Below are 21,960 nucleotides of genomic sequence, written 5' to 3' on the forward strand. Positions count from 1 at the left end.
GTTCAAGTGTTCTTGTCATGTTGCAACAGATCAAGCACAGGCTCAAAGTATCACTTTGCAAATATTTTCCTTTAAATATACACACATTTACACACACACATATATTGTACACACAGTAATAGGGTTTAAAGTTATGCTACACAAGTTACATAAATGTTTGAAAGCACTTTATGTCTAGGCTAAGTGTGCAGGTCATTTTCCGGATGTTTCGCTATCTCTGTCTCTTCAATTCTCTCTATAAAGCAGGCTGTTTGAGATCCCTGTGTGCTTTTTTCAGTGAGTGATCAATAAACAACACTAAAAAGGCCCTTAAAATCTCCCTCTCTTTCCCCCCTCTCTTTCCCCCCTCTCTCTCTCTCTCTCTCTCTCTCTCTCTCTCTCTCTCTCTCTGTCTGTCTGTCCCTCATAAACTTATGAAGTCAGGATTAAAGAGTAAAGAGTTTCCAAGAGTATAAACAACCTGACTTGTAAAATAGTGAAGAATTCATTACAATATTCATTTTGGACTTGAACCCTTCCTCTAATAAAGTATAGTTGCTCATAGTTACTCAGGTGTGTGTATGCGACAGAAAGTGAGAATGAAGTCAAGGCGGGGTCTGTGGATCTCTGTTGGACAGAAGAACACTGATCAAGTGCATTCGTCTACTTCTCAACTCATGAGCATGCAGCTTCTGCATATAGTTAATTATTACTTTTCTTACTTTCTAAGATAAATTCTTTCACCGTGACACTTTAAACAGCCTAATTCGCGTTAAACACTTTAAAGTGTTTGGAAATTGTTATTATTTTGACGAGGTGTCGTTATGATTTACCCTACAGTCATGTAACTATTTTATTAGAGAGCGCAACTGCGTATTATGGCACAGTGAGTGTTGCTTTAACCTGCAAGAGAGGAACTTCTGGATAGAAATCTATATATTATACAATCGAGAAAAGCTTTCAGAAAAATACAAACCATGGAGACATACACAATTCAGGACATGCTTATCAATACGACTGATATTTTTAAACTATTGTGTGGATTGGGAATCGGCAATGCGTCGGACTGCAAAAACGACAGTGACAAAACAGCAGAACCGAAAGGTAAGAGATGTTTTATTTCTTGGTTTTCCTTGATTTTAAGAGAGAAACAGTCAAAAACTTTTTTGCGCAATTGTTTATGCTGACAAATTGTGTTTACATACGGCATGTGAACGAGCCTGTGTAGACAATAAAAAAATATTAGATGAATAGGCATAAATCTTAGTTAGCCTGTGTATTTTAACACCTAACGATAGCCTACATTTTTTAAATCAAACGTTACTGTTACAGTTAGTAAATGCACTGACAGGAATCAACAATGTAAAATTTATATGAACTTTAACAATATTGTAAAAATTATTTTTCAGCGTGTGTTAGCTAATGCGTAGTGTTAATTAGACTTCTTAAGTGTTACCGAATACATATATCGTATGTTTAATAATTGTTTTATTTTCTTTAAATCTCAGATATAAACCAGACAGTGCGGATTGCGCTGTATGTCTTTATCTTCCTGCTGAGTTTCATAGGGAATAGTTTGATCATTGCTGTGCTCGTGCGGAACCGGAGGATGAGGACAGTCACCAATCTATTCCTGCTCTCTCTGGCTGTCAGTGATCTCATGTTGTGTCTCTTCTGCATGCCCTTCACTCTCATCCCAAACATTTTGAAGGACTTCATCTTTGGCAAAGGCATGTGTAAAGTGGCCACGTATTTTATGGGTGAGTCAACTTTAAGTTTAGGCTACACTGCACTTCAGTAGTGGAACTTTTTGCATCTTCTTCACATTGCAGAATTGCTCGTGATGTATTTCCTTCCTCTTTAAAAAATACCATGTAACCATAGTTTTAATTCATTACATGATATGAAGAAGTTTCTGAAATCTTTATCATTTTGTACAATTTTGATGGCAGTGCCTAATGCAAATTTTATTAAATTGTGCTGACCATTCAGTTAAGTGATTGTGTGCTGTGTGCACAAAAATGTCTTTGGAGAATAAGTTATCAACGGCCCATTGTACAAACAGCCCTTATGAAAATCAACCATTGTTTTATTATAGTAAAAATATAGTGATGCATGTTTTTGGAAGATTGCTTACCATTTGTATACCATAGTTTTAATACAAATATCATGGTCAAACTATAGGGTTCCTGTAGTAATACAACAGCAATTTTGTGTTTATGCAATGCAAGTCGCTTTGGATAAAAGCGTCTGCCAATATATGTAAATGTAAATGCACTTTAAACTTAAAGTGACATGAACTATTTATAGCCATGTTAATCTCACGCTTGATATTTATTCTACAGTAGCAATGGTGCATCTTAAATTATTTAAATTATTTTTAATAAAGAAAAATATAGAAAAAAGACTTGTTGACAGTAACACAAAAATGTTTGTTTAGTTTCATGAAAACGTGTTTGGTAACCATGTAGGCAAGAGAGGCAAAACTATACAGATACTTCTAAAAAAGCATAATGCATATAATCCAGCTGCATTTGGTTTTTTAACATAGTAATTGTTTTAACCAGTCGGAACAGGTTGTCTGCACTTTTATAGACTGCAAACACAGAAAGATCACACTACTATATTTTATTACTGATATACACTTTGGCAACCTCTATCAGGTCCCCACACTCTTTTTTTTTGCACAATTATGAATTGGCACATCAGTTGTAAATTCTGTGGAACATTTTTAAACTTAGAGTGACATGAACTTTTTTATACACGATCTCACGCTTGCAATTTATTGTACAGTATAGCAACTGTGCAATAGTAATTTGAGACAGTGTCCGCGTATAATATCTTATGTTTGATGGGTCACAATGTTTAATGTCTTTGCATTGTGCTTGTGCTATTCTGTCATAATACTGTATTTGTTCACGATAAAGCTGTGTGTGTATTTTAACATTCATACAAAACTGATTATAATTTGGATTGTTCAGAAGAGCTTTAGTTTAACTCACTGCCTCACTAGTCCTCAGGATGCATTGTTAAGCCATTAAAGTGCCAAAAGCCATTACCTTTCCAAACAAATCATACCTGTGTTATCATGGCTAAGCTTTAGTTTGTTATGAAGTGTTCCTGTCTTTGTAAGTGGAGGCAGATGTTTCCATTTTTTTGTTTACTGTTGCTTACATATAACTTATACTTCATGTCTCCTTAGGATCAGTGCCAAGTCAATATTTATTTCCGTATGTACAATTTAGTTCTGTGTGCACAATACACAGGTATTTCAGTGAGCGTGTCCACATTCAACCTCGTGGCTATTTCTTTGGAACGCTACAGTGCCATCTGCAACCCCCTTTCTTCTCGTACCTGGCAGACCAAGTCACACGCAGCAAAAGTCATCACAGCCACTTGGGTCGTGTCTTTTCTGCTAATGCTGCCTTACCCGATAGGCAGCACGCTAGTGCCCTTCATGCGCAGTAACAACAGCACTGGAAACATGTGCCGCTTGGTTTGGCCCAGTGATGTCATGCAAACCTGGTGAGATATATTATTATAAATATATAAATAATTACACTATTGTTATACTTGCTCCCCACTGTGGATCATATACGGTTTTGAATTAAATGAGGGTTTGTAAATAATAAATAATAGAAAGGTATTCGGTCGAATTAAACAGTACCTTTAAATGTTTGAACAAACAATATTGTACATGCAATTGAATGCATATTTTTTTAGTCTTGTTTGGCTTTGCCACTGACCTTTCTGAGGCTTTTTAGGTCCGTTTTACTGTTGCTGATTCTCTTTCTTATACCTGGAATCATAATGATAACAGCGTATGGCCTCACCTCACTCGAACTCTACAAGGGAATCAAATTTGAAATGGCAAACAGGAAGTCAAATAGAGGTATCTCTGACTTTCTAACCATTACTGTACATTTAAATGATGGCATTTTGGTCATACCTGTCAAACCTGCATGACTTTCTTTCTTATGCAGACCACAAAAGAAGATATTTTGAAGAAAGTTGGTAACCAAACAACAGCGGTACCCATTGACTTTCATTGGTTTTGTGTCTATTGAAGTGAACGGGAACCGCCATTGTTCGGTTACCAACATTCTTCAAAATATATATTTTTTGTGTTCTGAAGAAGAACGAAAGTCATACCGGTTTGAAAGAGGGCGAGTAAATAATGGCAGAATTTTCATTTTTGGGTGAACTATTCCTTTAAATGTGTACTATTTCATAAATATAATGGGTACTTCAGGGAAATTATCAATAATAATTGACTGTATTCCTTATTCTTGAAAAAGATCCTTTAAAAAAAAACTTTTTTCTTTTCAGTTCTTTACTGTGCTAAAATGACATAGTAAATTTCAGATTTACAGCTGCTATATAAAAAATATAATAAAATCATGCCATTTGATCTTTAATTTGCTCCTTAGACAAGGAATACAGCACTACCAGCTTGAAAAAAGGTGACTGCGATGGCTGCTACCTCCAGCCGTCGAAGAGAAAACGCTCGGACCCCTTGACCCCCAGCTTGAGCAACTCAAAACCTAAAGTCGGCAGAGTTAGCAGCAACAGCTCTACGGCAAACCTCATGGCCAAAAAACGTGTCATCCGCATGCTGCTGGTGATCGTAGGCCTCTTCTTCCTCTGCTGGACGCCCATCTTTGTCGTCAACGCTTGGCGGGCGTTTGACAAACGTTCAGCTGACCGTCTTCTCTCCGGAGCACCCATATCCTTCATCCACTTGCTGTCCTACACCTCCGCCTGCGTCAACCCTATAGTCTACTGTTTTATGAACAAGCGCTTCAGACAAGGTGTGTTGTTGACTTTCAACTGTTGCAGAGCCGACCCTGAGGATTTGAGCAGGGCAAGCAGCCGTCGAAGCGTCGGAGGAGCTGGAGGTCTTGGAACGCGGTTTGGAACAGGAGCGAGTGGTGGGACCAAACAGGTTGATGGAAACACACAAACCTGTGGAACGCTTACCAGACTGACCGACAACAGTCTTCGTGGGTCTGCGCAAGCATAAAGAAAACAACCGGCAATGACACCGGCTTTACAACCCTGGAACGCTTTCCAAGAACTTTATCTTGAAGAGTCTAAAAAATATAATGTTCTCAGTAACAAAACATGAATGACAAATGAGACATGCTCTTCACAAACTAGTTAATATAGGCTAGCCTAGAGTCTTCAGGGTTTTTTTGCTAAACAAATGACCAGTTCCCTGCCTGCTAACTGATTATAGACTTGCTATATACAGTCAATGACAAATGAGAACTCCAACATGCAGACTATGGCTGCCAATAGCACTGAAATGCTGACAGAAAGCAGTGCTTATTTTATAGACATGTCACAGTTAAATAAACAGAGACGTTGAATGGAACAGGACTGTTTCCTTGAGAGAGACTTCAGTCCCCATTAGGACTTTGACTTATAAACGTTGGGCTTTACAATATGACTTTATGGCTCTTCTTGGCTCTACAATTGTCTGGCCCACCTACCATTCCTTTATTTTTGTACTTTTTATTTTCTGCACGGACAAAACCTGGTAAAATGAAAACTTATATTTAAAGGGACAGTTTACTCAGATATGAAAATTGACTTATTCATACATTATTTACTCACCTCCTTGTTGTTTCAAACTCAAATTACTTTCATTGTTCTGATGCAAACACAAAAGGAGATGTTAGGCAAAACCAATGCAAAGATTCTGTGACAAACAGCCTCAATCTCCATTCTCTTTCATTGTATCATAATTATTAATCTATATTAATCTTTGTTCTGATGAACAAGATATTTGAAAGAATGCTTGTAACCAAACAGTTCTTGGCCACCACTGACTACCATAGTAGAAAAAAATGCTTTATAAATTTCTTTGTTCTGTTGAACACAAAAGAAGATATTTTGAAAAATGTAGAAAAGCAAACAGTTCTGGGGCACTTCTGACTACCATTCTAATTTTTCCTACTGTGGTAGTCAATGGTGGCCAAGAACTGTTTGGTTACAAGCATTCTTCCAAATATCTTTCTCTGTGTTCATCAGAACAAAGAAATTTATACAGATTTGAAACAACTTGATTGTGAGTAAATGACAGATTTTTTATTTCTGGGTCAACTGTCCCTTTAACTATTCCTATACTTGATTTTTTATTTTCAGTGTATCTGCTTCTGTGATGACCACTTATATGTAACACCATGTATGGAGACACAAATGTATATATGCTTCTGTAGATAGATTGTGGCATTGTGGCATTAACCTTTTTCTAGGAAAAATAATTGTTATCTTGTGTGTTAACCCAAACATACTGTTTGTACCCTCTAGCTAGAGTCCAGCCTTATCATAGCATGAGATATTTCACACCTGTTACTCACTTCAAAGGAACTACCCAAGGCTGCTTTGGACATCTGGGCTATTTTCATCATCAAACTCATTACTTAATCCAGCATGTTCCCTGACACAAATACATTGGTCTTTAACCACTTACAATGACACATTCAATTGTGTAAAGTCTTAATTAAATGTCTAACCAAGAAGATTTTACTGGTATTTAAGTACCGAACATATGGTTGGCCTATACAGCATCGTATACATGAATATTTTAGTAGAGCATTTTTTAAGAATGCAAAGTGTTGGATCAAAACTCAATTTGAGCCAAAGTGCTTTAATCTCAGTATACGCGTTGTGTTACCTAGTTATTATAATATTTGTATCCTTTTTAATTTATCTAAATACCGATTGCTTTTTCCGAGTGAAACTATCCTCACATAACATTTTCATGGATATGTTTATATCAAAAGCATTAAAGTGATAGTTCACCCAAAACTGTCATCTACTCACCCTTTTGTCATTTCAAACCTGTATGACTTTCTTCACAACACAAAAGAAGATATTTTAAAGAATGTTGGTAACCAAACAACGCAGGCACCCATTCACTTCTATTGTAAGGACACAAAACCAATGCCAAGTCAATGGGTGCAGCTGGTTAACAACATTCTTCAAAATCTCTTCTTTGGTGTTCTGCGGAAGGAAGAAAGTTTGAAATGACAAGAGGGTAAATGATGACAGAATTTTCAGTTTTGGGTGAACTATCACTTTAAGTGAAATTAACTGAATGGTACTAGATGAAGACTAACAAAGAAAACCTATTATAAAAGTTATTTTAACTCAACTGAATTGTAATTGCATTAAACTGACTTTAAACATCAAGTTGAATCCTACATAACGTACATAACTATGATTGTAAAGGAAAAAAATCTCACTTTATACTGGATTTTATGCCAATATTGCAATTTTATTTGATGACATATGGAACTGAGCAGGTGCAATATGTACAAAAACCAAACAGACAGACACATGAAACAAAGCTAATGTTTACAAAAAATATAACCGCCCCTGTTTCAGGTTAGGGCACATGATCCTAACATCAGCCGCCCGTGAATGAGTGAGACTGCTACCGTACTGAATGATACCTCTTAATATTATAACTAGAACAACAGACCGAAAGAGTATGAAAGAGAGAGCGTAAAGGAAAGACAGAACCAGACTGATTTACAGATTAACACAAAATGAAAAGTTAAGAATAATGGAGAATGAACTGTAGACATAAAGCCCAGCATAGCGCTTCAGGCACACCATAATCAATCTTAATATGAAAAATGACACTCGGTAAGCAACAAATCTAGACAAGTATGATATACTCTAAGTGCAATACCAGTATAGAGGAAAGGGTGGATTACTAAAACTTGCCCTAAGGGATAATAACATCTGTACCACAGCTTTTTGATTTCAGATGTTTTCTAAAAGACAAAGCGCTACAACATTATGACCAATTGAAGAACTTCATATAGACGTGTGAAATATAGTGGCAGCAAAAGAAAACAAGTTTACAGTTACCTTTCTTTGTCTTTTTTTTTACGGTACGTTGACATCCTCTATTCTTCTATAACTATTGAGACATCTTTGTAAAGCTGCCTCTCATGCTGTGTTTTATAAGCAGTGCATGAGAATGTAAGTATAAGACATTTGGCATATTAGAAGACATCAACATCTATAATCTACATTGATCAGAGCTCATTAAAAAAAACTGTTTTTGGAAGAGCAAAGTTAAACAGAGACCAACAGATACACAGAAATGACACCAGTGGACTCTGGACCAAAAAAATCGATCACACATTTGGAAATATAAAACGAATTATTGTTCACAAATTTGCCATGAACTGTTTTTAAGGCTTGGCACATTACCGCTATACATAAAATAACAAAACTATGACCTGTGTTTGCGATGTTGATATCTTCAAATGTTTCATAATTGACTTAAAATGCAAATGTATGCATTTAGTTCAAACGCCCCAGTTCCATATGGTGATTTAACCAATCCTTCTAAAGCTCAACACCTTAAAAAACAAACAACAATGTAAACTGTAAAAAAACAAGATTGTCAATCGATATCTTTCAGAGAGCAACATAATGGACTTTACCACAGTAACATTACAGTAAATGATGATAAACAAAACAGTAAAACAGAAACGGTTGAGAAATGTTCTCAGCATTAAAGTGTGAATGACTGTTCACAGTCAACAATACGCCAACAAAACCGTGATGAAGTCAAACTGGATGAAAAAAGTAAAGACAAATTGCTTTCTTTTGTTTGAGTAGGAATCGTTTCAAAAATGCTGTCTCATTAAAAGGCGAACTGGCTTAAAGCACTTGATTTTTCTTTTTTGGGGTCAGGGATATCATAAAGCATGGGAAATAAAAACAACACAATACAATAACACATTGTATAATGGCTCTCATAATGACAATCGCAATTAAACCTTTATCACAAGAAAACATCAAATGTGAGAACTGAAACAAACTGTCTTCTGTGGTTTATTTAATTCAACACAGCAGACAAATAAGCAACACTCGCAAAACTTTTTATAAAATGCATACATTTTTGTCCAGTGTCTCCACCATCTTTTGCCAAATGAAAGCGTGTGTTTATTTGATTCTGAATTGTGAATATACAGTCCAATGGAAGAAGACTGGTCTGTTATGCAAAGAATTCTGCTAAACCAAGTGCAAGAGTTTTTAGGGTATCTTTCAGAAACAAAAACCCCAACGGAAGAGGTTTGCAAAGAGGCAACCGAAGACATTTTTATCAGAACAGAGGGACAATGATATTCAAAAGAAACAATTTAGTGGAGGCAACAAGTGAACTTTTTTTTGCAGAGACATTCAAGTTACAGTTTTTCCCGAAATATACTACATTATACAATGCTGGAGTATTGCCTTTTTTGACGTGTTTTTCTACATACAGTACACTACACTAAAGATTTTCCAAGTCGGGAAGACACGAAATCTACCCAAAAAGTGTCTGATTAAATTAGCATGAATAAGTGAGAATAAATGAGAATATGACTCCAGCTGAGCCAGCTGCTCTTCATGACCACATGCGCTGTGGATCATGCTGGTGAAAATCAGTGGCTTTTCCACAGACCGAGACACACACAAGTGACCTATACAGTATTGCTGTATTCTTACATCTTTGAGAGACACACACTTAAAGGCCATTGACTCCCATGTTTATAGTCCCATGATGTCCGTTCACTCTCAGGACATTAATATACAAGGTTAAGACAAACTCGGACGCTAAACACTTGTTGAGCTAAACAAACCGACAAGAAACATCGAAGACACACAGTGAGTGGGTTGAAGCCACAGACGCTCAAAAACCGAATTACAAAATGGAGGTGGGTTTCGCTTTGTTTTTTTCTCTTATTATTATTTTTTTTTTACAAACGCACAAAATTCAAAAGTTAAATTACTGTACAAAAGAAGGTCACAAAACACTATTAGTGCTGGTTGATGAGTTCATTACAGCTAGTTATTTGTTTTTGTCAATAATACTAGTCTACTAGTTGGTGAGACACCAAGGCCACGATAAACGAATCCAATGACCAACAGAGTAAAGCTTCCTGCTTTTGGTGTAAGAGATACATACTCTTCAATTACAAAACAAGACAACAATGCAATATAATATCTTTGGGTGTGTTCGTTTCTATTACACATTTAAATCTTCTAAATCTGGATGAAAAATGAAAATTCAGGGACCTTTAAATATCAAAAATCGCACGTAAATGTTCAAAATGCAAGGCTTGGTTCCTCACGGCACGTTTGTAAACCTCTTTTAAAGGGGTGAACTGAACATGGAACCTTTTGTTTAAAGTAAGGCCACATCTAGATACACATCTGGTAGAACATGTCTCCAAATGATTCATTTTTGAGACAATTTATAATGATGGAAGTTTAGGAAGACGAAACGCATTTCTGGAAACATAAAAAAACGTCATGGATATCATTAGGAATCTGAACTCTTGAGAACATTGAAAACATCCAACGCTAGCAATATTTCCAAATATTGATATGTGATAACCTATGTGTGCTCTAGGATGTACAGACTACACTATGGCTACCAATTCGAAAAGACATTGCATCAAAACTCTAAAAGGCGTCTATATTGTATGTTGTGTTTTCTGGTTAATATTCCCAAACAAGACAAAGATGGCATTGTTCCTTTTGTGAGATCTTAACACGATGAAATGCTTAAAGGAAGCGTAGCGCATGTTGTAATGCAGGCAAGGCAGAGGCATTGCTTAAAGCTCTTCTCTTTTTAAAGACTTCATAAAAACGCATGGTTCAAAAATGGGCCATCTGAGTTTTTCCCAAATGCAAAATTAAAACAACTAAACCGAATAGAAAAAAACCTGTATTACAAAATACGAAGTATCAAAACGAGTCCGCGCAAAGAGTTTGTCAAGCTATGTGGAAGTAGCTATATACAGAAGCCAGACGAAAACGGACGACACAGAAAAAGAAACAAAACGGTGAAATCTCAGAGGAGGAACAGAACCTATTTGGTAACGAAAGCGTACTATGTTTGATATGAAAAAAGGTATGGGGATCAAAAAATGTACCTTTACTAAAGCTTATACAAGATCATTGGTCCATAAAAACTGTCGTCCTCACAATTTGATGTGACCCTTTTTCCTAAGAGCTTACACCTCCCAGGCCATGATACATGTCACCCGATAACGCACTCGGACTGGAAGAAAGACAGTTTTCAATCGAAGCATTCTGTACATGGCTGACGTATCACTGCTGTGGTCTCATCTCCACATCTTTTACACCTTTAGGTGCTGGTGTTTTGCCAATATGAAGATTTCTCTCAGGCATTGTTTATTGCTAGCACCAGACTGGCTCCTCAGAGAAAACCACAAGATAGCTCAGGAGAACCGTCACTCTTCGCCTCGCTTAATCCTCCATCTCCTCCTCTTAAATTCAATATGCAGCACTTTTACAAATAGTCTGTAGTCTTGAGTTTTGTTCCACGTTTGTGAGTGTTCCTACGTGTGTTATAACACCACGGCTGCGGCTGCATTAGAGGATGATGCTGTGACGGCATTAGAAGTGCTGTTGGCACCGTAAGCCGTCTCTCCGTTCCCTCCAACTCTGTCACCAGTCGTGGAAATTAAGCCGGCGCTGCCTGCTCGAAGGATCGCTCCGGCCGCGCTGCAATGCGGGCGGGGCCCGGGTTCGGGGGTGTATGTGAATGTGAGAGATGTGGAATAGATGAGACCGTCGTTACGGACCAGCGTTACGGGAACCTGCACCGGCTGCCGAACCCACCGCCAGCCCTCGCGGAAGGCAGAGATGTCTGGAACGACGCACAGTATGCTTTCTCCACACCTATCGAAGAAATATCATCTATTAATAATTCAACTCACTGCCTGCAATATATTTAACTGACACGGCTATTAAAAGTACAAATGTGACCCTGGATCACAAAACCAGTCTTAAGTAGCACGGGAACATTTTTAGAAAAAGACAGAAATACATTGCATGGGTCAAAATTATCGATTTTTCTTTTATGCCCAAAATCATTAGGATATTAAGTAAAGATCATGTTCCATGAAGATATTTTGTAAATTTTCTACCCTAAATATATACAAACTTTATTTTTATGAGTGGATGGCCTGTTACAGTGCCTCTGATTAACAACTTCAAAGGCAATTTTCTCAATATTTAGATTTTTTTTGCACCCTCAGATTCCAGTTTTAAACCGTTGTATCTCGGCCAGATATTGTCCGATCCTGACAACCCATACATCAGTAGAAAGCTTAATTATTCCGATTTCAGATTATGTAAAAATCTCAATTTCGAAAAATTGACTCATAAAACTGGTTTTGTTGTCCAGGGTCACATATTTGCTTTTCACAACTGCATAAAGCTTTAATGTACATTAAAAAGCATGTGTGGTTCAGTTAGATTGTATTAGCTATAGGCACGAAACTTACGGCCTGTCAAATCTTAACATGTCATTTACTGCTGCATTTAACAGGTTTAAGTTGTAGGTTTAAGTTGTCAATGTTTATATCAAAGATCTAGATGAGTAAAAATGTATAGAAAAATGACACACGATAGAAAGAATGGTACTGTGCCAAAATGTTAATAAAATCGTATACATTTCTAAATAAAACAAATTATAGAATAAAAATAATAAAAAACGTAATCAATTTAACACAATTTAATTGAAATATATGTAAGATATAATACAAATTATACCTATAAATAATGATACATTGATAATGATAAATAAATAATACAAATTCAGAATTTATTTGTGCATAAATATTTCAAGAAATGTATTTAAACAATAAAATCAAGAAATGAATAATAAAATCAAGAAAGGATAGACATCTTTAAATATACAAATATATACTCTTTACACGTACACAAACTTTGTAAATTGTTAATCACAATTTCTTCTAATCACAATTTTCTATTTCTGCTAATAAGGCTTTAAAACACAAATGTTAAACTAAACCTAAGATGACCATTATAAATCTTCCCAAACACCAATCTAAGACTCTTTAAAAAAAATGTTTTATAGCCTTCATGACTAAACTAAATGTACCACTATTAAATAATCCATCTAAGAATTAAAAACAAATTACAAATCATCTGTATTCCTTACTCTGCATCCTACACGGATATCTACACTGTTTGTAAAAGCAAATAACCTCCATACCTGTACATGGTCTCAGCCTCTACATCGCCAAACCACACGCGCAGATTTGGAGTGAAGTTCTGTCCTGTCAGCTCCAGCATTGCTACATCTCCCCCACCATTTAACTACTCAAACACACACATAAACCAGGTGTAGACACGATAAAAGAAAAAAAACCACATGCCCCTAGTGTAGGGTGTGTGTGTGCACGTGTTACCTGTAAGCTCTCGACCACAGGCACCGGTGTGACGGGGGTGTGTACAGGGCCCATGCCCTCATAGAAGGTGTATTCTGCTTTATCAGTGCTGATGATTGTCCAGGAGGCACCATCATTTATCATCTCTTTATTTGGTTCCTTTGGGCATGGAGTAGCCTGCAGGAGCACACACACATACAAAACGACAATGATAAAAATGTACAGGACGCATTCTTCTTCGGCACTGTTTCTAGATTCCTAATAAGCAAATGGGCATCATTGACCATGTTAACTCTTTGTATGAAAGGCCATGTTTCCTTGCTTTCTTTGTTTCCTCTCTGGAAAATGTTTTTGAAATAAATGACCTGAACCAAACATCAAAGCAAAAGTAGCCAATAGGAGCCCAGAATTGATGGGACCTCTTTTAATATGGTTTAAAAAGCATCCCAGCTGGCTGATAAAATTGCGAGAAAACATTTTGTGTTTTTCTATAGATAGATACTAATGTTATTCTAAATGCGGTATGAATCTAAATCAAGAATGAGTAAGTAACCTTAAACTTTTGATTAATAGTGTAAATTTAGTCACTTGAAATTGGATGATCCTCTCTTGAGAAAGGCACAGGTACATCCTCTCTGTATCCTTTAGGTAAAAGGCACACTTATGCAGCTGAGAGACAGGGTCATCTGCATCCAGTAAGGCCGTCTGCTTATCCACCTTACGGATGACCTAGAAAGGAAAGGCAGTAAACATCTCCAAGTGGTTTCAGATCATGTGAATACATGGAAAAAGACAATGGCGAGTCTTACCAGTCTAGGCAGAGCCATTCCTGTCACAGAACACACGAGTTTGACAGTCTGGCCGTAGTGAATGTAACCGTCTCTCACAGTGAACTCCTCACCCTCAGACTCCTCATCATCCACTAAAAAACAAGACAAACATATAATGTTCAAAATGAATCATATACTGTTTTTATTTCTGTGCCAACCTAAGGCTTGAATCTCCGTTGTAAGTTGCATTGTAAGCCAAATATTGAAAACCGTATATAACTTTATTCATAATACTTTGTTATGTGTCTAAAACACTCACAGAGGTGGATGTAGAAGGCTCCCCATTGCTGTGAGCTGGCGTGAAAGTTTCCTCCCTCTACGTGAAGATATCGCGTACTGACCGTTTGAGAGCGAAGTCGGTTAAATAACGCCACCTTCGTTCCTGATGCTATACAGACTGAACACAGAAGACAGACAACGAATCATAAACACAGAAACTACAGACTCAAGGTCATTGCACGTGTTCTTTTCTCCAGTTTTTTGCTATTAGCAAAAAAACATAAACCATCACACAAATAATGGATGTTGAAATGATTTTGTTTCAATTGGTTTAGGAGAACAAAATATGTTTTGATATTAGCTCAAATAGAAATGACTAGCAATGTAATGTGTGTAAATATGCTTATTACAGCACCGCCTTGTGGACTTTACAGTTTGTAATTCATAAAGAGTTTTTGATTCATATTTAGATAAAAAATCCGAAACACAAGTCTATAAACTTTTTATACTATTTATGTAACTTTAAAGAATTATTACGGCCAACCTGACACAGTAATACACTAAAACGGATTGTTTTACAATCCACAATACCCAGCAGGTTGTGACCAAGCAGTTACCACACATTCTGAGACTTGGTGCTCATGTGAGAGGTGCAGCTTTGTAATATTTAACATTTAAAGAAAACAACACTTTTTGAAAATTAGGTTGGTTTGTGTCGTCCACGAGACACGACCACTCTAACATCATCCTGTGATGTCCTCCAGGTCATAACCAAACGTATGAGTGTTTGATGTGACTGTGCTCTGGGAGGTGGACACTCACGGTCGGCGTTCTTGAGGGACTGTTTTTTTTTGGACGGTTTGGAGATGACCTTGATCCTCTTGCTCAGGAAGACACCGATGTCTGCGCTGTTCCCGTAAAACATCTTCACAGAGAGCATGAAGTGCTTGCGTTTGTCCGAATCTGAGATGTACAGTGTTTTGGCTGTGCAATAGTTCTGATGAAACGAGACAAGATATATACATTCATGAGGGAAAAGCATGCTTATCGTGTTGCTTTGGCTTGTACACTATCTCGCCGAAGTTTCAACAACTGTCAGCATTTTATTTTGCCTTTTTTAGGTCTGTCAAACGATTAATCGTGATTGATCACATCCAGAATGAAAGTTTGAGTTTACATATGTCTGTGTACTGTGCATATTCATTTTGTATTTTTATGCACATACATGTATGTCATATATTTAAGAAAAATACAACAATTAATAAACATTTAATATATAATTTAAATTATTTGTAAATATACATAAATACATGTAAATATATCCTAAATATGTATGTGTATGTGTTTATAAATACAAAATTAACATGCACGGCACACAGACATATATTCTGGGTTTTTCCTATATTGAAGGTTTTTTCGTGAAGTAGCCTACTGGAACTGGGAACTGGAACTGACTGCTTCGTATGCATTCAAAACGCTCTGGCGAAAGTTTGATATCAAATGCCGATCGGTCTACGCAGCGCCGAATGAAGTCTCTCCCTCGCACATTTTAATCAAAAGCAAGTGACACGATGACAAAAGGTCGGAAGACCGAATCCATGTTTCACGTGGCGCATTCGGTGAATATTCTCCTGTATTACTGCTGGATGAACTGCTCTCAAAAACAGGTTTCCTTTCTCTGACAAGGGTTACGCTCATACAACTGACATAAACAAACGAAACAAATCCTATCCAGCGATGAAGTGTTTTCGGTGTTAACTTCTATCTTTGGAACTGTCCTAACAGCTGTGATTAAAGGGGTTATATGGCACAGATACGTGTTTTTCTGTGTCTTTGGTGTGTTATAAGTTGCCCATGCATGTATTAGACACGTAAAATTGCAAAACTTTAAGTGTCGGAACAAAAGATGCATTCTATCTAAAAGCGAATGCACAACCAGACCTGCCTGAAACACCTCTTGTAACCACACGCCCACAAATCCACGCCAATTCGTGGTATGATTTGACTAAGACCGCCCAAATGTATACGCAAGTAAGGTGGGCGTACCTGTCAGTACAATCGCTTTGGAACCTGATGTTCCAAATATGGTAAGAGGCGTTACATTTCCAACACACGCTTGCAGTATTCGACCAATCACTACGCACTGGTTAACTGGCCAATCATAGCACACCTCGCTTTTCAGAGCGATGAGCTTTGTTAAAAATCCACGCATTTCAGAGAGGCGGGACAAAGAAGAGATACAAACATGCACGGTATGTGGAAAATACAGCGTTTTTGAACCTTAAATCGTGTATACACATTGCATCTAAAACAAACTATATTTTTTTAGCCGTGTCATTTGACCCCTTTAACACACAGCGTGTCTGCTAATCTCCGATTCACGATTTAATGACTCCTTTGAACCGATTCATTTTAATGAACGGTTGAAACAACTGATATGTCAAGCACTGAACTGACGAGACTCACTGTCTGAATCTATGTAAGTGAAATCAGTCACCTCAAAACAACTCAGAACGTAAGTGTGTTTAGGTCATTTAGCAAGTAAGACTTAGTCTAAATAATCTACAGTATTTACAGTTGATTTGTATGACAAAATGTGTAGTAACTTATAAAATAATTTAGTTTAGACAAAGACAATTGAAACCAGAACAAATCACAAGTTGTTGTTAGCTAGCTGCTAATAAAATAAAAAGTAATTGAATGTGGTGAAAATAAGAACTGTTACTCAAAATAAGGATGGGATATTTACTTTTTTAAATACTTTTTAATGCCCTAAGAGGGCAAGAAAGGAGTGAGAGTGACAGGTATTATCTGTGACACATAATTTGATACCCATTATGTAACTATATCAAATGTTTCTTGGCAAATATTTTGGATTTTTTTGTCAAAATTGTGCTCGCAGTTCAAGATTAGGGTACATTTGAGGATGTAGCATTAAGGATGCCTCATCCACCCTGTTAAATATGATTATGAAACATCTGGAGGGTTCAAAAGCCCATGTTAGATTGCTCTTCGTAGATTTTTCATCAGCTTTCAATACTAATCTATTATATACTATTCAATTAGAATTTAAGATAGTGGGGTGGGGTTATTCGATTTTTCAAGCGACAGAAGGCAGAGGGTGAGAGTAAACCGTACATTTTCAGACATCCTTATCACGTCCACAGGTTCTCCCCAGGGATGTGTTCTCTCACCCTTGCTCTACATTTTATATGCTAATGATTGTGTAAGCAAACACACAGACAGGTTCATTTTAAAATTTGCTGATGATACTGTTATCGTCAGTTTGCTGGACAAGGATGAGAATTGTCATGGTCCAGTAGTAAATGATTTTATGACATGGTGTGACAGTGCCTTCTTGCACGTAAACATAAAGAAGACCACAGATATGGTAATTGATTTTAGATCCAGTCCCTTGTCTCCTCAACCAACTAGAGTAAAATATCAAATGGTTGAATGGGCTAGTAGTTACAAGTATCTTGGGCTTACCATTGATAACAAGCTGCGTTTTGATACTCATGCTGAAGTAGTATGCAAAAAAGGCCAGCAACGGTTACACTGTCTTCGGAGGCTCTCTACTTTTAATATTAGTAGGACTCTTGTATTATAAATCTTATATTGAATCTGTACTTTGCTTTTCTATCTGTTGTTGGTAAGATAATGAAACTCATTGAATGGCATTGTCAACCAAGGTAGTAAGACTACTGGCATTAAGCAGACTGGGTTATCTGATAGTTTTGAACAGTTTGTCTTACAGAAAGCTATTATTGAAGATTGTACTCATCCACTGTTCCACGAGTTTAAAATTGAAAATGCTTCCTTCTGGTATACGTTATACTGTAGTTTACCAAAACGTAAAAGCAATCGGTATAGAAACTCTTTTATTCCTACTGCTGTAAGGCTTTTAAATTTGTGAGATGTTAGAATGTTTTTTTTTCTGTTTTATTTGTTTGTGGGTGTTTTGTATGTTTACAAACTCTATGCTGCATCAAAAATCGCCCTTTAGGATTATAATAAACTTTGAACCTTGGTGGGTGGATGACCAATTTTGACCCAGGAAAAATACACAAACTTTTAATATGGATGCGATAAATTGCGCTTAATCGTTTGACAGCCCTTCTTTTTTAATCATGACATCTGTGTACAAGAGTGTGTTACCTTCCCCTCTAAGTTAAGCTGCTGCATCTCCTGATCGCTGTTGCCGATGCCGATGAAAGCGCAAGGCTGAGACTCCTGCTCCGAGCACCCGTCCCTCTCCATCTGCTCTCTCTTCTGCTTCCATCCGCAGCCCATCAGATACACACACGGGGGAGGACAGAAAAACCTAAACAAACAAAGAAAAATCGATGTAGAATGTAGAGGATGGTTCACACTGCGTCTACAAAAATGTACTTTATGCATTTGGCCGGTGCTTTTATCTAAAACAGCTTCCAGTGCATTCAATCTACACCATTTGTTTACTGTTATCTTGCTTTCCCTGGGGACCAAACCCATGTGTTTTGTGTTGCTAACACAATGATCTAATAGTTAAAGGGATACTTCATCCAAAAATGAAAATACTGTCATCATTTACTCACCCTCTATGTTCACCAGAACAAAAACATTTATACAGATTTGGAACAACTCGAAAGTGAGTAAATGATGACAGAATCTTCATTTTTGGGTGAAGTATCCCTATAAGTTCGCCTCATCCAGCAACCATTTTTAGTGATGACCCATGTGTATTACCTCACATCATCACTAGGTGGCAGCACAACATGAGTTATGTTGCTACATCTCACACGTTCAGGTCAAGAAACCACCATGATACAGTCAAACACATACAAACCGGAGAAGGATGCACACCTCGCAACGCATAACAAAAACACTACAGGAACCCACAGTGATCCACCACATCCGAGCCCCCTGATGGTCTCGGTCCATGTCACCGTTTCTGCATGCGTGTGTATTGTGGCCTAGATCGTCGAAGGGACTTTAAAGCAAACAGATATCAATCAACCCAACCACGAGCGCAGCAGCACGAAACTTGCACTTGACTTTCAAGTCGAGATCTCTGCGGCTGACGTTATCACTCACCACACATCTGGGAGAGATGCTCGTCTAGACATGAGGTGGGGGAATACTCATGACACAAAACTGTAGCTAATATTCACCCACAGCATTAACTGGTACAATACAAGGGGAATAACAGCAGCTCCGCATCCAAGCTAACCCACACACAAAGTCCAGTCAGACTGAAACAAGCTGTAGACCGGTAAGCGGACCAACCTGAGGCCGCATGACAGTTTTTATTTCGTTTGGCATTTTCCGTACAAGCCTCTTTGAACAGCAGAAGGAAAAGTCTTGTCGCTCGATGTGGTCGGATGTCTACTTTCACATCCTAATTTTGAAAGATTCATTTCTTAGAAAGGACCATCAGACTGGTGGGTTGATCTGTACCAATGTGTCACAACAAGGAAATGTGCTGGTTTAATCTAGCTTATGATTTTATGATGTCACCGCGACAATCAGTCAGTGTAAAACCACATAAAGCTACAAATATAACTACATTTCTGGAAGTTTGGGGTGGGTTTTTGCAAATATTACATATTCTGAAGGAAATACGAGTGATGCTTGCTCACACAAAAAAACTCAGCAACGCCCCCAGCAACCACCCTAAAATAAAGATGCTGTTGCTAGGGTGCTTTGGATGGCTTTTTCAACAGTATTCCATCCACCAGCAAGAATAAAAGATAACACGCCACTCACGTAGCATAACAATTTTAAAAGTCAATGGGGTCACAAGGACACTTAAAGAAGAGGAACTCGCTTGCCGGCTTCACATACATTTCCAATTTGAGCTAAATGATACACTTCCCCAGCCATAAACCGTCTCTGATCACAGAACACATGTATATCATTTTACAAAGTGATCGCTTAGCTTTTCTCTCTGGCTCTCATTTAGCATTCTGTTGCTTTTGACACGCGGCCAGGTTTTGGCTGTGTTCGCGAGCAACAGCGTCGTCTCTCAGCCAAGTGAGGCCGGCCGAGCTGTAACCGCGACATCGGCTCCCCAGACGCTCTTTCTCTGCAGTTATCATCCTGTCTCTCTTTCCTCTGACCTTCTCTCCTGTACTTCCCTGACTCGTATCAACTCTCCTCCTTAATCATTTTTTTTTCTTTTTCCGTCATTATACGCTTTCTTATCTTATCAAAGTTATCTCTTTCTCTTGCTTTTCTGTATTTTTCCTTTCACCTTTTCCTCTGTCTCCATTACTCCTTGTTTTCTCTGTTGGGACTGAGATGACCAGCTATACAGAGTGCAAAGGAATGGAACCGAAAACAGGGGTCTTGTGATAAAAACGCTAAAAAGCAAAATGCAATGCAACAGCTAAAGGTGTTTGTCAGATGAAATACACATCCATAGACCACCCAGAGCATGCTAACTGAATTGTTTCATTATTTTAGGGGCTTTTTTATGCTTTTATTGGGACAGCACAGTAGATAGGTGACAGGAAAGTGTTGGGCGGAGGGGAGCAGAATCGGGAAAGGACGGGAATCGAACTTGGGCACTGGGCTACCGGTGCCGACATGTTGACTAAAATCGCCAGGTCTATTGACTGTCCACTTAGTAGAAAGAAATGTTGGTGTTACAAAAAGGCACAAAGGTCATTGGTTCGCATCCAAAAAACATCTGCAATATGCATAAACGTAAATTATGCTTAGTTTTCTCAGTTACATGAAATAATTACATGTGCAACATTTACATTTATTTTTATGGTACTCCAGACAACCTGCACCCTTAAAGGGATAGTTCACACAAACATTTTAATTTTAATCATCCTCAACTTGTTCCAAACCTGTCTGGTTGAACACTAAGAAAGATATTTGTAAGAATTTATAGCAACCACCAATTCTGAGGCACCACGGACAACCATAGTATGAGAAATTGTTGTCATTTTTCACACAAAAGAAGATATTTTGAAGAATTTAGGAAAGCAAACAGTTCTGGGGCACCATGGACTACCGTTTTAAATTCTCCTTCTATGGTAGTCAATATAGCCTCAGAATAGTCAGTTGCAAACATTCTTCCAAATATCTTTCTCTGTGTACAAAGAACCAGAACAAAGAATTTTGGAACAACTAGATGGTGCATTTTGGGGTGAACTATCCCTTTAAAAGATATCAAAACAAGCTGATTAAATGCTTCACATTTCATCAATATCACTTCGGTCCCTGTGAGTGAGGTTAAAATGCAAATCATCCAATTTACCTTTTCTCATTGCCGTATGATTTCTGTGCAACTTTAGCGTGCAGGATGAGCACAGTTTGGTCTCCTCGTTCCTTCAGGTAATTCCGCATGGCTTCTCTGAAAATCACACAACGAAAGGAAAAACACAAGACAAAATATTACAAGTTACAACATACACCCACCTCTAACTGATGACATGTTATAACATTATCACAGATACTGTAAAAACGTATTAGTGAAACAGGCAAGATTCACTATTCACAAATATTTCGTTCTGCATTGCCTTTGTGTGTTCTGTTCACAATGTGGCAGTTTTGAGTTTTCAAGCACATCTTTATGTTTCAGACCTGTAAAACCACTTTTAAAGCACTATTATCAGAGAAGGGTCTGGTGAAAGCATGTTTAAGTGTGCGCCTCTTTAAAAGAGAAAGGCCTACATGTACTTCAAAACCAAAATCTC

General features: G+C 37.6%; 2 protein-coding genes across 2 annotated transcripts in view; one reads left to right on the plus strand and one right to left on the minus strand.

Moving 5' to 3' along the window:
- Positions 1-476: 476 nt before the first annotated feature.
- On the plus strand, positions 477-7,165 carry cckar (cholecystokinin A receptor). The gene is made up of 5 exons (XM_057339667.1): positions 477-1,083; positions 1,488-1,739; positions 3,246-3,504; positions 3,744-3,871; positions 4,410-7,165. The coding sequence occupies exons 1-5, from the start codon at positions 957-959 to the stop codon at positions 5,000-5,002; spliced, it is 1,359 nt and encodes a 452-aa protein (XP_057195650.1). The 5' UTR covers positions 477-956; the 3' UTR covers positions 5,003-7,165.
- An 84-nt stretch (positions 7,166-7,249) lies between these two features.
- The window catches only part of rbpjb (recombination signal binding protein for immunoglobulin kappa J region b), a 56,032-nt gene continuing 41,321 nt past the window's right edge, over positions 7,250-21,960 (minus strand). The window contains exons 3-11 of the mRNA XM_057336060.1: positions 21,522-21,617; positions 18,428-18,593; positions 15,092-15,266; positions 14,310-14,447; positions 14,030-14,142; positions 13,809-13,949; positions 13,242-13,397; positions 13,046-13,149; positions 7,250-11,703 (exon numbers count right to left, since the gene is read on the minus strand). Of these exons, the coding sequence (XP_057192043.1) occupies positions 11,370-11,703; positions 13,046-13,149; positions 13,242-13,397; positions 13,809-13,949; positions 14,030-14,142; positions 14,310-14,447; positions 15,092-15,266; positions 18,428-18,593; positions 21,522-21,617 (1,423 nt within the window). The 3' untranslated portion in view covers positions 7,250-11,369. The remainder of the gene's footprint in view (positions 11,704-13,045; positions 13,150-13,241; positions 13,398-13,808; positions 13,950-14,029; positions 14,143-14,309; positions 14,448-15,091; positions 15,267-18,427; positions 18,594-21,521; positions 21,618-21,960) is intronic.

The sequence above is a fragment of the Triplophysa rosa genome, linkage group LG1, assembly GCF_024868665.1.
Source record: "Triplophysa rosa linkage group LG1, Trosa_1v2, whole genome shotgun sequence".
Classification (NCBI taxonomy): domain Eukaryota; kingdom Metazoa; phylum Chordata; class Actinopteri; order Cypriniformes; family Nemacheilidae; genus Triplophysa; species Triplophysa rosa.

Bases quoted from the DNA above. Each gene is read 5' to 3' on its own strand.
- cckar (XM_057339667.1), top strand. From the start codon at position 957: ATGGAGACATACACAATTCAGGACATGCTTATCAATACGACTGATATT. The intron at 1,084-1,487 runs GTAAGAGATGTT...TTTAAATCTCAG, and splicing joins CAAAACAGCAGAACCGAAAG to ATATAAACCAGACAGTGCGG. The intron at 1,740-3,245 runs GTGAGTCAACTT...CACAATACACAG, and splicing joins AGTGGCCACGTATTTTATGG to GTATTTCAGTGAGCGTGTCC.